This window comes from Halichoerus grypus, chromosome 4 (genome assembly GCF_964656455.1).
Source record: "Halichoerus grypus chromosome 4, mHalGry1.hap1.1, whole genome shotgun sequence".
NCBI classification, from domain to species: Eukaryota; Metazoa; Chordata; class Mammalia; order Carnivora; family Phocidae; genus Halichoerus; species Halichoerus grypus.
The window spans coordinates 58291871-58307369 of NC_135715.1; the positions used below are offsets into that span (position 1 = coordinate 58291871).

The 15499-nt window shown below is 35.5% G+C and overlaps 1 protein-coding gene across 4 annotated transcripts in view; it reads left to right on the forward strand.

The window, feature by feature from the left end:
- FNDC3A (fibronectin type III domain containing 3A) overlaps positions 1-15499 on the forward strand; it is a 156813-nt gene that overhangs the window by 94113 nt on the left and 47201 nt on the right. For all 4 annotated transcript variants that reach the window (XM_078070384.1, XM_078070386.1, XM_078070385.1 and 1 more), the window contains 3 exons: positions 3712-3981; positions 5322-5380; positions 14209-14366. In XM_078070384.1, the coding sequence (XP_077926510.1) occupies positions 3712-3981; positions 5322-5380; positions 14209-14366 (487 nt within the window). The remainder of the gene's footprint in view (positions 1-3711; positions 3982-5321; positions 5381-14208; positions 14367-15499) is intronic.

The following is a 15499-nucleotide window of genomic DNA, read 5'->3' on the forward strand; positions in this document are numbered from 1 at the left end:
TATTTATTTATTTATTTATTTATTTATTTATTTATTTATTTGACAGAGACAGCGAGAGCAGGAACACAAGCAGGGGGAGTGGGAGAGGGAGAAGCAGGCTTCCCGCTGAGCAGGGAGCCCGATGTGGGACTCGATCCCAGGACTCTGGGATCATGACCTGAGCTGAAGGCAGCCGCTTAACGACTGAGCCACCCAGGCGCCCCCAGACTTACATTTCTAACTGCCTTCTTGATAACCACTTAAATGCCTCGTGCATATCAGTTACTTTGTTTCTAAAACATAAATCTCAATTATGTAACCTGCTTTTCTCTGTCATCTTCATCTTGATAGATGGTACCACTGTCTACTCAGTTTGCTCAAGTGAAAACCACATGATCAAATTTATTCTTCCTTCTTTAACCCCCACATCAGTTGATATCATTTTTATGTTCAGAAGTTTCCAAATTTTATCTACTTTTTTCCACTGCTATTCAAATCTCGTCCCCTATCAGCTCTTGTCAGGATAACTACAGCAGGAGCTGCCTTCCAGTTGGTTTTCTGCTGTCATTCTTGCCCCAGCCATCCAGGCTTAGCCTGAGTAATCATTTAAAATATAAATTTAAAAGATTTAAAAGATTTCAGTAACTTTCATTACATTTAGAATAAAATCCTGAACCTTCTACTAGACCACGTCTGCACTCTTGATATTTGGGAATGGATGAGTGTTTGTGCATTGTAGGATATTCAGGAGAAGCCATGCCCTACCAGATGCCAGTAGCATACAACTCCTACCCACCCTCCCCTATCCTCACCCAGTTGTGACAACTAAAAATATCTCCAGACATTGCCGAATGACCCGTAGGGGCCCAAATTGACCCTGCTTGCAACCCACTGGCCTTGACAAGGCCCTCCCCTGTGGCCTCTGACTGCTTTGTCCCACTTGTCCCACCCCACCCCCCTTCAGTTTTTCAAAACCTCCAAGTTCTTTTTGCCTCAGTGCTCTGCACATGATGTTCTCTCTGCCAGGAATGCTTTTCCCTTTTCCGTGGAAGGCTTCTTTTTTTTTCCTTTAGATTTCAGCTTTCAGAGAAACCCTCTGTGACCTTACCTTATTAGTCTCTCACACCGAAACCGGTTTCTTTCACAGAACTTAACACAATTTGATTTTTTTTAATTCGTATGTCTTTCTCCCTTATTTGACTGTACACCCCCGACAACTAAATCTGTCTTACCTATCACTTGCGCTTAGCAGTACCTATCATTAATGTTTAGTAAACTTACAGAATAACTCTAAATACAGAATTTTAATTATACAGCACAGCCTATAAGTAGTAAATATATATTATGTCATATATCATATATATTTTTCAAATTTACTTCTCTTGGCCAAGTAACACATTGATTCTGTAGGTCTGGGTGGGGTTTGGGTTTCTGCATCTCTGACACTCCCAGGTGAGGCTCATGCAGTGGTCCAGTGAAAACTTGAGTAGCAAGAGTTTATACTACAAATCAGTCTCATCCTTCCATTTTCTTTACTGCTAATTATGACTTATTTTTAAAAAGGTGTTTGAGAAAATTATAAGAAAAAACTTGATGTTATAACTATTGTTATTTCAGGTTGTTAAAACCCATTGTTATTCAGAGGGGATATTAGAATACATGCATATGATTCACAATGTTGTGAAGGAAAGTGAAAAATACAAATCCACAAGAGGTATAAATCTAAAAACTAGCTATCCAGTGATGGAAGACAAGAGTCATCATACTGTGTTTGAGTTTATAAGCCGAAGTGTCTACCACTAGATCCTAATAATTGGCAGTAGTTTTATAACTAGTAGCAGCCTTCATGAAAAGGAAATTCTAGCTTTTTCATATAAATATATGCACAATATGTATATTTGATATAAATGTTCATACAATATGTTGTCTTTTATGTCTAGCTTTTTTTTCATTTGGGCTATTTTTTTAAGGCTTAGTTCAAAAATGTAGCATGATCAGTACTCCATTCCTTCTTATGGCTGAAAAATATTACATTATATGGATATAACTTTGTTTATCCATTTATTAATTGATGGACATTTGAGTTGTTTCCACTTTTTATCCATTATGAATAATGAATAATGTTGCTTTGACAGTTGTAAACAAGTTTTTATGTAGACATGTTTTCACTTCTCCTGAGATATACCTGAGAGTAGAATTGCTGGCTTATATAATAATTCCATGTTTAACTTCTTGAGAAGGTGTAAAAACTGTTTACCCTAGTGACTGCACCATTTTACATTCCCACCAGCAATGTGTGAGGGTTCTAATTTCTCCATATCCTTGCTAAAACTTGTTATTGTCTTTTGATTCTAGCCATCCTGGTGAATGTGAACATGTGTCTCATTGTGGTTTTGATTTGCTTGTTTCTCATTACCGATGTTGAACACCTATTCATTTGCTTTATTAGCTATTTGTATATCTTCTTTGCAGAGATGTCTATTCAGATCCTGTACCCGTTTTTTTAGTTGGGTTATTTGTCTTTTTATTGTTGAGTTGTAAGAGCTCTGATAAATTATGGATTCAAGTCCCATAGCAGATATATGATACACAGATATTTTCTCTTACATTGTCTTTTTATTTTCTCAGTGGTATCCTTTAATGCAAAAAAGAAAAATTTTGGTGAAATCTGATTTTTCTTTGATAGCTTATGCTTTTGGTATCCTAAGAAACTATTATCTAAACCAAAGTTATATATATTTACACCTGTGTTTCCTTCTATGTACTTAATAGTTTTACCTTCTACATTTAGGTCTTTGATTTATTTTAATTTTTGTATATGATGTGAGGTAGGTGTCCAAACTCATTCTTTTATATGTAGATACCCAAATTCCTCTGTTTTTTATTCTAATGTTATTGTACATATCCTTATTATACTAATTTCAAGAATATTGTACTAATTTTCTTAAAACACTGATAAGTTAAAACTTTACTGAGATTTTTGAGCCTTTTTAAAAAATATTTCTCATTACAGATTTTAAATTTAAAATAAAAATAAACTCTGGAACAGGTAATGATATTTATGAAGTTGATTTTATTAAGTGCTGTGTGACTTTTAGTAGAATAAATGCATTCTTCTAAATCACAGCCTTGAGTTTGTGATAACCAGAGATGCAGTGTTTTGTGCCTAGACTCTGTTCTTAGTAAGCAATCCTAATTTCTTTGTATTAACTCCTATAACTTTATTTTTCAGTGATTATTTGGTTTGTTTTTTGTTTTTGTTTTTTGTGGGGGTTTTTTTTGGTTTTTTTTTGAGTCATAAGGGAATTTAGGCAGGTGGTGGTTTTCTGTTTGCCTACTTTATATGGTTTGAAGTTGAAAGAGATGCTAAAAGTGATGATTACAAAAGAATAAAAGAAAAAGAACTGTACACAGTTCAATTCAGTTCTTACCCTACCTCTGATTATTGTAACATACCACCAAGCTGCTTCTGTGGAGGTTAATAGTTAATTGAAAAAAGATGAAGAAAAGAAATGTCTCTGTAAATTTATTTGATCTATATAATTATAATCAAAAAGCTTGGTTCTGTCAGTAGATGCAGAAACAAATAGCTTTGTTGTGCAGAATTATTTTTTGAAATATTTTGTAATAGTTTTTATACAATATAATGATAGATTTATTTCCTATTCCTTTCTCATGTTATAAATGTATTTGGAGTAAATGACGTTTTAAAATGTTTTTGTTTCTTCCTAGATGCTCACTCTACACATGGAAGGTCCAACTTTAGAGATGAAAGATCTAGTAAAACATATGAACGTTTGCAGAAAAAATTAAAGGATCGCCAAGGAACACAGAAAGATAAAATGAGCAGTCCACCATCATCACCCCAGAAATGCCCTTCTCCCATAAATGAACATAATGGGCTTATAAAAGGGCAGAATGCTAGTGGTGTAAACGTAGGATCAGCAAAGAACAAGTCAGGGAAAGGGAAAGGTGGTGCACAAATTGATACAGAAATAGAAGGTAACTATTTAAAATCCTCAACTATTCCTGTTAGTACGTTTCATTGTTACTTAATCAACTATAAGTATATATTCTTTCAGTTATTTCACCATACCCAGATAAACTGTTTTTAATAACTTTCTAAATGTGAGAAGTTTTAGAACCTAAATTGTTACTAGGGTACTTTTTACAATTTGGGAAAGCTCAATTAGTACTTTCACCTAAATTGCAGATTTTATTAGCTGAGAGAAATTTCTGTTTGAAGGGAAAACCCTGGTAAAGTTCATCCAGATTCATTTTCCTCTCTTTCTGGGCCCTTTGACAAGGCTGTACTGGTTTTTATCGAAACTCTTTATTTCTACCAACTTCTTTATATAGGAGTCCCTGAAAGCACCTCATTATGTCATTCACCAATCTATATACTCTATAGGAATGAGTATTCTTCATTACTTTCTTCAGAAGTTCTTTTCTCTTAAAATCCCCTTATTTCCCTTGGACCTTTCCCCTGACCTGTGACTTCTACCATATGAACTCTGAGAACTGCTTCCTTTTCTCTATAATTTCCATTCCCCACCAATACATTTTAATGCTTTAACAGCCTCATGGTTTGTACATTAACATTTATGTTAACAAAAATGTTCACCCATATTTTTGAGACCTTCTGATCAATCTTTTTCAGTACTGACATTTCACAAGAATTAAGCTAAAGTTACAAATATATCAGTTCAGATATAAGTTATGGTCAAGTCAATTACATTTTTATTTTGGAAACCACAGTTAAGGCCTGCCAAGACACAAGTACTCGGATGCCTGGGTGACTCAGTCAGTTGAACATCCGACTCTCGGTTTTAGCTCAAGTCGTGACCTTGGGGTCGTGGGATCAGGTCCCATGTCAGGCTCCACACTCAGCGAGGAGTCTGCTTGAGATTCCCTCTGCCCCTTCTCCCCTACCCCGTGCGTGCACTGTCTCTCTCTCCCTTTCTCAAATAAATAAGTAAATCTTAAAAAAAAAAAAAGAATACTCAGTTAACTTGTTCACTGTTAAGAGGTATGAGATTGGGAAATGAGAATTCTGGAGAGTGTTTTTTACAGCTATGAATAAAAATATACTTTCTATAAGAAAAACTTAGTGACTGGTTCAGATATATATAGTGGCATTATAATTAGGGATCACAGTTGAAACAGAAATAGAAACTGAAGCAGAAGAATCCTGAAGAGCTACAAACTGCTGGATATGAACTAAAGTAAAAACTAGGAAATAAAAATCTGAGATTACCAACATAGTTTCAGAAGATATATTGTGGAGAGAGAGGGATGATTATATTTAAGTTCATTTTTAAAATACTTTTTTTTTTTTGAAGAAAAAGACGAAGAAACTAAAGCTTTTGAAGCACTTCTTTCCAACATTGGCAAACCAGTGGTAAGTATTGCATGTATTTTCTTGACATTTTTTTTTTTTTGAAAATTTTTTTATTTGTTTGACAGAGACACAGCGAGAGAGGGAACACAGCAGGGGGAGTGGAAGAGGGAGAAGCAGACTTCCCACTGAGCAGGGAGCCCGATGCGGGGCTCCATCCCAGGACCCTTGGATCATGACCTGAGCCGAAGGCAGATGCTTAACAGCTGAGCCACCCAAGCGCCCCTTTCTTGACATTTATATTAAGTATTATTCATTAGGATTTTGGTATATTTTAATTCATGCCATGCTTAAAATTTAACTATATTAGGGGCACCGGGCTGGCTCAGTCAGAAGAGCACGTGACTCTTGATCTTGTGGTCGTGAATTCAAGCCCCACACTGGGTGTAGAGATTACTTAAATTAAAAAAAAAAAAAAAAAAACTATAAGAATGTGATAACAATAATGGATCAATGTAGATCTGACAGAAAGATTTGTTAATTGATGAAGCAAAATATTCAATCAAGAATTCATTTTTTAAACTAGGATTTAATGTATACTAAATGACATTGAAAATCATTGGAAGAGACAAAGATATAGTAAATAATGTGCGTATGACTGATTATCAGTTTTTTAAAAATCCATCTATATGATTTCCATAAAAAATACATTCAGTTAACTCCAGATGCAGCAAGAGTTAAAATACAGAAGAGGTCTATATTCCCCAACCCTTTATCATGCAATAGAAGAAATAAGATCAGCAAAAGGTGAGGCAGCAAACCTGGCTACATAAAATTTTCTGCTTATTTTTTAAATAGCCTAAATGCTATCATCTTAATAGGAAAAATATATGCATCAGACTTGACAAAAGATTGATTTTAAGTGCTCATACAAATTGAACTTTTTAAACCCATTAAGACCCCAAAGTCTTTTTTACTAGTAGTCAGAATTAAACTTCTCTGAAACCATGAGGTCCCATTTCTTAATAAAAAGCTACACAAAAATGTTTTTTGCAGCACTGATATTAATAAAAATAAAACAAAAGAATTCATGAATTGGGATATTTTTACTGGACAGAATATTTTAACCACTTAAAAATATGATTTTGAACACCAAAAACATGCAAAGATGCTTTTGTAGGGAAAAATGCTAGTGATCAAACTATTTAGACATTGTGATTACAGTCTTATAAAGGAAAGACTTTAGAAAAAGGAAAAAACTAGAAGGAAAAACCAAAATGTCACAATTGTTCAGATTAGTCATTTCTCTTTCTCTGCTTTAAGAGCTATAACTTCACTCCATTTTAAAAGTAAGCTAATAGGGCGCCTGGGTGGCTCAGTTGGTTAAGTGACTGCCTTCGGCTCAGGTCATGATCCTGGAGTCCCAGAATCGAATCCTACATCGGGCTCCCTGCTCAGCGGGGAATCTGCTTCTCCCTCTGACCCTCCCCCCTCTCGTGCTCTCTCTCTCTCATTCTTTCTCTCTCAAATAAAATAAAATCTTTAAAAAAATAAAATAAATAAAAATAAAAGTAAACAGATGTGCCAGTGATTAAGATTGAATTTTTATTTTATTATATGTGAACTGTTTTATGGTGAAATATGTAAGTAATACATGAATATAGTGAGTAGAAATAAATTCCTTTTACCCACTCCTCTGATTTGGTCATACCTAACAGTTTAGGTTTCCAGTTTCACTTCATTTGTATGAGTTTGTCCATCAAAGTATATTTTTTCTATTGTCTTTTTATGAAAAAGGGATCATACATACCCTGTTGTTCTGTGGCAGGGTTTTTTTCACTGTGCTGTGCCTTAGCGATCTATGTCATTACATTGTTCTTTCAAGAGCCTCATAGTTATTCATTCAGTCAGTCAAAGTATTGCCATCATGACAACCAATCAAAATATTTATTGAGATCCTATTATATACCAATAAATAGAAAGCAAATATACAAACAAAATCAGGTGTGATAGTATAAAGAGCTTTTACAGAAATAGGGTAATGTGATGCATTCCTGAAGAGAGGGGAATTACATTAAATAGAGCAATTAGGAAAACCTTCTCTGAGCCTCTGAAGAGTTAGAGAAGTTGGAAGGAATGAGACAGGGAAACCAGGAATAATCCTGGCAAGTTCGCCAGATAGAAAGAACCATCCTCGCGCGCCTGGGTGGCTCAGTCATTAAGCATCTGCCTTCGGCTCAGATCATGATCCCAGTGTCCTGGGATTGAGCCCCGCATTGGGCTCCCTGCTCAGTGGAGAGCCTGCTTCTCCCTCTCCCACTCCCCCTGCTTGTGTTCCCTCTCTCACTGTCTCTCTCTCTGTCAAATAAATGGAAAAAATCTTAAAAAAAAAAAAGAAAGAACCATCCTCATTGGAACGTAGTGCAGTGGAGGAAAGAGAAGTACAAGATGTGGTGGAAGCAGACTACAGAACTTCCTTAGGCAGGATAAGCCCATTTATTAAACATTGATAAGCTTATTTGTGGAACATAAGGAATAGCATGGAGGACTTTAGGAGAAGGAAGGGGAAAATGAAGGGGGGGAAATCGGAGGGGGAGATGAACCATGAGAGACTATGGATGCCGAGAAACTGAAGGATTTAGAGGGGCAGGGGGGTGGGGGGATGGGTTAGCCCAGTGATGGGTATTAAGGAGGGCATGTATTGCATGGAGCACTGGGTGTTATACGCAAACAATGAATCATGGAACACTACATCAGAAACTAATGATGTACTGTATGGTGACTAACATAACATAATAAAATTAAATTTAAAAAATGATAAAAATATTTCTTGATTTACAATACAAAACAAAACCTTCTCTCTCTTCTCCGCAAAAAAAAAATCCATGGTACAATATCTTGTGCTAAGTTACCCAAAAGATACTTTGCTCTATTTTTGTATGGAAACAGATTAGAAAAGTTGTTACTTTCTTAATACCCTCTCCACAAAAGTTTTAATTTTACCCCATCTTAGGAAGTTTGAGTAAGTCAGTCACTTATCTAATAAACTACTGTGGTCCTACTTCTGACAACCCTAAATAATAGATTTGGAGCTCTGGTTTTCTTTCATTCTAATTTGGGTTCTCTGAAAAAATTGAGCTTATGCATGTAAATTAATGTAAACATACACAGAATTATTTTATAATAGCTAATACAAGTTGACTAGTGTCAGACTGTTCAGAGTACTTTGAAAACATGCATTATTTAATTCCTAGAACAACTTTCTCTGTACTCTTTTCCCTATCTTACAGATGACTAAACTGAAGCAAGAGCCTGTTTAATAAGAAATTCAGTCAACATCTTTCCAAGATCTATGTATATCACTAGATTAATAAAAAGAATTTGCAAGCCTTAATAGAACTGATATTTGAATGAAATAATAGTTAATACTAGCAGCATTTACTTGTTACAGTCTATAATATCAAAAGCATAATTTTTCAGGCCATAAATCTTGAAACAGTTCTTTTAAAGAATTTCTTGCCCAGTATTATGAGGAAGATGTAATTTTGTAAAATAAGTCCTGTGTCATAAAAGAAAGTCATGCTGATGGTTTTGTTTTGCTTTGTTTTGTTTCAGTTTGTTTTTATAGTTTGGGTAGCTATAGCTCTTTTACTAAATTGTGAGCTGTGAAGTATAGGTCAGGGTGTGTGTGTGTGTGTGTGTGTGTAGTTGTTTTGCATGCTGTAGTTCATTTAGAGCACCAAACTAAATGTATTCACTTACTCCATAAATATTTGACCACTAATAAAATGCCACATGCTGTGCTGAAAGCTGGAGATAGAATGAAAAACAAAGGATAGGCATGGCCCCTGCCCTCAGAACTTAGGTTAGTAGATTAAGTCATGCAATAAATACAAGATTATATCTGTGGAGTGCCAGAACAGAGATATAGTGCTGTAAGAATATATAATAATAGGGGAACTAGGCCTTGACAGGGATGTCAAAAGAAATTTCACTAAGGAAGGATGATGAACTGAAATTTAAAGAAAAAGTAGTAGTTGGGCACTGTGGACCATGGGGGTTAGTGTGGGGACGGTATTGCAGAGACCAACATTTGAAAAGTACTGAACAGGACACATTTGAGGAACCAAAAAAAAAAGAAGAAAAGCTCACTCATGTAACTCAGGTTGCAGGGTATAGGGGAGAACATGGGCTAGACTTAGCCTCAGCTGCACACTGGGGAGTTGAGTGACCTGGGACAAGTCACTTAACCTTTCTGAATCTGTTTCTTTTTCCATAAAAGAGAGTATAATGGTATTGTATTTCCTAACATACTAGAAATAATTGTATTAGATGGAAGTGTTTATCTTACTATTGCGCTTCTTTGAAAGGCTTCTTTGAAATTGTTTTCAGTCCCATTCTGTCAAAATATATTGACATCTTTATTTTAATAATGCTTAAAATTAAACATGTCTTGCCATTTACTCATTACCTTTTTACTTTCAGAATTTTTATCCCTTTCCTTTTTCTTTTTATGGTCGCTGGAACATCTGACTCTAGGCTTCCTTAGACTCAGCCTACTCTCCCACTTCCTAATCCCCATATCCATACAAGGGGATTGTCATTTCAATAGCTTCCTAGCTAGACTTCATTTAACCTGACAGCTTTACTTCAAGAGTGGTTTTGATCGCTGCCTAACAAAGACCACAGCCTGCCTGAAAAATTAAAATGTACTGTATTTTATATATATATGTATAATATAATGCAACCACTTCTTTTTTCATTTTTGCTTACTACCATTTAGTCTTTGTCAGTACTCAGACATATTTTTACATGGTCATGTCTATTTTCAGCTACTGACTAGAAGTGAATTGAGGATGGAAGCGTTGTGTAATGGAAAAGGAACTGAATTATTCAGGTCCTAGTCACTGATGTGAAATGTTGGGGTTCGTGAGCGAACCGTCAAGAAAGAATTCTTGAGACATCTTTGGTGCAAAAAAAGTGGTTTTATTAAAGCACAGGGACAGGACTCCTAGGCAGAAAGAACTGTACTGGGATTGTGAGGAGTGACTGATTATATACTCTCGAGTTGGGAGAGGGTTAGGGATAGCTTAAGTCTCTAAGGAATTTGGAAGTAAGGTTTCCAGACCTGGAGGGGCTAGCTGCTGTTAGGGTAAGGTCATTTACTAATACCTAGTAAAACCATAGTCTTGAGACCTTTCAGATGTTTATCAGTGGGCCATATGTTTGGAGGATGATTGCTAACATATATCTTGGGGAGAGTAGAGATAAAGGTAGTTTCCAAAGGGATTTTCAGATGTTAAAGACTGGATGGAGGTCAGCAGGCTAATGTCAAGCTAAGGTTGCCTTTTGCCTTTAGCAAAGTATTAACATTGAGGCAGTTGAGTTCCTGGAGGAAGGTCACTATGGGTGTCCCAAGTACTTATCAAATGGGTTGTCAGTTATAAGGAAGTTTAATTTTTTTTTTTTTACTATATTTCTTTTACCTTTGTTCTCCACATCAGTCACTACTAGTTCAGTGACTTCAGAAGTTATTCAAACTTTCTGAATATATTTCTTCTGTAAAATGAAGATAGTTATATCTTTTTGGTCTACTTCAGAGGGTAATTTTAAGAATCAAATGAGATGCATATAAAAGCAGATTTTAGGGGCGCCTGGGTGGCTCAGATGGTTAAGCGTCTGCCTTCGGCTCAGGTCATGATCCCAGGGTCCCGGGATCGAGCCCCACATCGGGCTCCTGGCTAAGCGGGGAGCCTGCTTCTCCCTCTGCCTCTGCCTCTCCCCCTGCTCATGCTCTCTGTCTGTCTCTGTGTCTCAAATGAATAAGTAAAATCTTTTTAAAAAAATAAAAAATAAAAGCAGATTTTACTTCTTAAAGTAGTGTACAAATAGAAGACTCATTTCAGATGATTTCCAAACTATATTTTTTACCCTCATTATTCACCACTTTCTCTAGAACCATATCTCCTAAGACATCCTAAAGAATGTCCAAGTTTAGGGGCGCCTGGATGGCTCAGTCAGTAGAGCGTGCAACTCTTAATCTTAGGGTCGTGAGCACAAGCCCACATTGGCCATAGAGCTTACTTAAAAAAAATTGGGAAAAAAAAAGAATATCCAAATGTGTATGTTTTGCTAACAACTAGAACTTCATCTAGAAAATCAGTTTCTTTCTTTTTTTTTTTTTTTAAAGATTTTATTTAGTCATTTGACAGAGACACAGTGAGAGAGGGAACACAAGCAGAGGGAGTGGGAGAAGGAGAAGCAGGCTTCCCGCGGAGCAGGGAGCGCGATGCGGGGCTCGATCCAGGACCCTGGGATCATGACCTGAGCCGAAGACAGACGCTTAACGACTGAGCCACCCAGGCGCCACCTAGAAAATCAGTTTTCTTAATCTTTTCTAAATTATTTTCTCCATTGTTTCTCTGAAATGAAGAAGGGATTGGATTAAATAGATCCCTTTTGTTTTGTTTCCTTTTAGTATATCCATCAGTTATCAAGTACTCCTCCAGGTTTTCCTGATCATGATATCAATATCATCTTACATTTCCTCTTTACCTTTAATTCTTTAATGCCAAACTGAACTCCAAGCTTTATCAGTTCTTTTACTTCAAATTTCTAGGATCCACTCTTCCCCCGGCTTCCCACATACACAGATAGTTACTACCTCATCTTTACACGAGAGTTTCACAAGTAGGTTTATGGAAATCCACCTCCCTTTTCTTTACAACCCTTTGATAATTCTTTGAAACCAGCACCAGATAACAGCATTTTTAGGCATTATTCAGATTGCATCGATTCTCCATGGCCTCCCTGTCAACTGTTTCATACTGTTGACCGCTTACTATCTCAAAACCATTACCCTTATCTTTCAAGACTTGACGGTCTTCCTCTTTCCTCTGTGATCCTCTTAATGGTCCTTTATGTTTCTCTTTTCCCTTAATCTGTGGTTCTCATGGGAGTGAAATTACTAGAGCGCTTTTCAAAATACACAATCATACATGTTCCTTAGACAACCAGCTTATAAGCAAAAGCTTAGGAAAAGAAACTTCTCATTCCTATAATAATTACCCATTTATTTTCTACCAAATTATATCCCATCCCAAATCCTTTAAAATTTTATTTAAAATTCACATCTCATAAAGTTTTCCACAGCAACCCCAGTGTAATTACTCCTTTTTTGTGCCTTAACATTTATGTGCAAGTAATAAAATACCTTTTTAATAGACTGAGTTGGGATCAAGACTTTTTCTGTAACAGATTTCTAGAAAAGTTGAAATTAGCAGTGTGTCTTAATTTTTTTAACTACGTTTTCTAAATTCAACATTGTATCCTGGAAGTCTAGTTAAATGTTAAAAGTATAGATTAGTTAAAAATTTAGTTAGTAGTATTCTACCATTGTTGGGGCGCCTGGGTGGCTCAGTCGTTAAGCATCTGCCTTCAGCTCAGGTCATGATCTCAGGGTCCTGGGATCGAGCCCCGCATCGGGCTCCCTGCTCCACGGGAAGCCTGCTTCTCCCTCTCCCGCTCCCCCTGCTTGTGTTCCTTCTCTCGCTGTGTCTCTCTCTGTCAAATAAATAAAATCTTTAAAAAAAAAAAAAGGTAGTATTCTACCATTGTTAATTTTTTAGTTTTGACAAAAATACATTATTATGTAAGATGTTAACAATAGAGGAAGCTGGGCAACAGGTATACAAGCACTCTGTATACTTATTCTCTTCCCAACTTTTCTGTAAATTTAGATTTATTCCAAAATAAAAGCCTTTTTAAAATATTATATTTGGTTAGTTATGGTAAATAAATCATCTCACTCAGCCACTCACTTTTGTAGGTGAGACCTGGGACCCTAAAGGTTTGAGAGTTCAGTATCACCGAGCAAATTAGTGGCAGGTATTTTGCCTTCCTACTTAAGGTCATCTCTACCACCTATACTTTTCATGATGTAGTCAGTACCCACAAAGCCTGATAAAGTAAGCTTCAAAAAGTAGATGCCAGTTAATGCTTTTGGCTGACCTACCTTCAGAGTATTGTTTACTTACTTATTCTCACAGTTTAACACAGTTAGGATAATCTCATAAAATCAAGATACTCGAAAAGTTGTACATATATGTATGTTAACAGTATGTTTGTTTTAAAAAAGAAAAAAACTTGCACAGTTACAGGTTAATAGCCAGATGGACACTGATTAAAACAATCATTTTTAAGCCCATTGTAAATGAAACATAGTACTAAGACTTTTTTAAGGTAGTATGACAGTAAGTAAAATATATTTCTGTGATTTAACAGAAGCAGAATATATACAATAATAGCCTTCTAAATTTATCCAGGCTTTGAGAACTTTGAAAAGGGGAAAATGTCATGCTTGTGTGGAGATCACTTACTCTGCCTAATTCAAGATAGATATTACTAGCTTTTTAATCTTCCAGTCTGTTGGATGAAAAGTGATACCTTGTTTTAATTTATATTTTTTAATTATGAATGCATTTATACATCATTTCTTGCATTATCCATTTATATTTATATTTCTTTGGTCAGTCCATGACCTTTGTTCATCTTTATCTTTTTCTTATTGTAAGACACTTTCTAAATTGAGGCAATGAACCTTTTCAATACGGTACAAGTGGACTTTTTTCCATTCTTTTTTGACTGTACGTGGTGTTTGCACTAATAGTTTTGAATGGCCCATAATGGTCTTTAGATTTTTTATTGAACCCATCTGCCCTTTTATAACAGATTATATCTTGTCTACAAATGGACAGGTTTCTATTTGTAAGCCATTTTTTGTAAGTAGATACAGATATATTTTATTTAATCTTAAAACCTCATTAGATTTTCACTGTTCATTATACACATTACAGTTGTTTCAAAGAGTTTTAAATATTATGTTTTTGCAGGCCTCAGACATCCAGGCAAGGACAGTAGTACTTACCTGGGCACCTCCTTCCAGCTTCATTAATGGCGAAACAAATGAGACTACTGTACCAGAGCTCTATAGTTATGAAATTCTAGTCTCAAGTACTGGAAAAGATGGGAAATACAAAAGTGTTTATGCGTAAGTATTTGTTAGGTTTTACTCCTCCCATTATGTAAGTCAGTGGTTTATCATAAAGAGTTTAATACTAATTTTGTTCTGTTTTTCCCTCTTATTGCTTTTATTTTGAATCTATAAATTGACAAGTGATACTGATTTCAATCTATGTAGTCCACATGCCAGCTGGTACATGTCTGTCTACACTCCCTTGGAATAATTGCTTTCATTGGCCACATTCAGCTTTAGTATTTTTCAGTAGGCTCCCTAGCAGATGTTTCACTCTTCACATATTCCTGAGACATAAATATGAATTGTTGTATGTAGAAGCCCAGAACAGAAGTAGAGAACTGTTAGATTGTAAACTCATGAAATGTAACGCTCCTCTAAGGAGTTGGATTTAATTCTTAATATGTCAGTTGTATTGAATTTGTAAAATGTAATTGTATTATATTTGTAAAATGCAATTGTAAATATTGTAAAATGAATTTAGTACCATTGTTTCTCATTTTTATGTTGGTATGTTAATAATCATATTTTGAAAACCTATCATAATTCTCTTTCCTTGGTTCAAAAGTGTTGTTATACACCAAAAGCCTTAGAAAGAGTCAGTGGCTAAAATTGTGACATTTATGACTGACAGTTGTAAAATAATTTTTTATCCTTACTCATGTAGAAGAAGTTGCTTATCTAATGAAAAGTAAAGAGTAAAGTCAATTATTAATAATAATTTAAACACTGGGAAGATTGTAAAGGAAGTGGTTAGTCACTGGAATGATCATAATTAACGTAGAACACTGGACACATCAGTTCTTGGTATCTTTTCAAAAAATAGCTAATAATAAGGAAGAAAGGAAAGTGAAAGTGCTCCAGTATTTATTATCTAGTTACATAAGGTTAGAAAAAATATCCTGTCTCCTCCTCTCTATTGAGATTTCCTTGTATTTATTCTATTCCTATTTCTTAAAAGAGACAAAGCTACCTACGGGGTAAATAGGTGATAAAGGACCATCAACATAAGGTTTCTTTTTGTGGTAACGGCTGTTTCTAGTTAGATATGGCTGCTTGCTAAGAGGAAGCATTTGTCTCCATTTGTAGCCTGATCAGAGAGCACAAGAGGGACATTAGTCACCTTCTTTACACCAATTAAGGTCTTT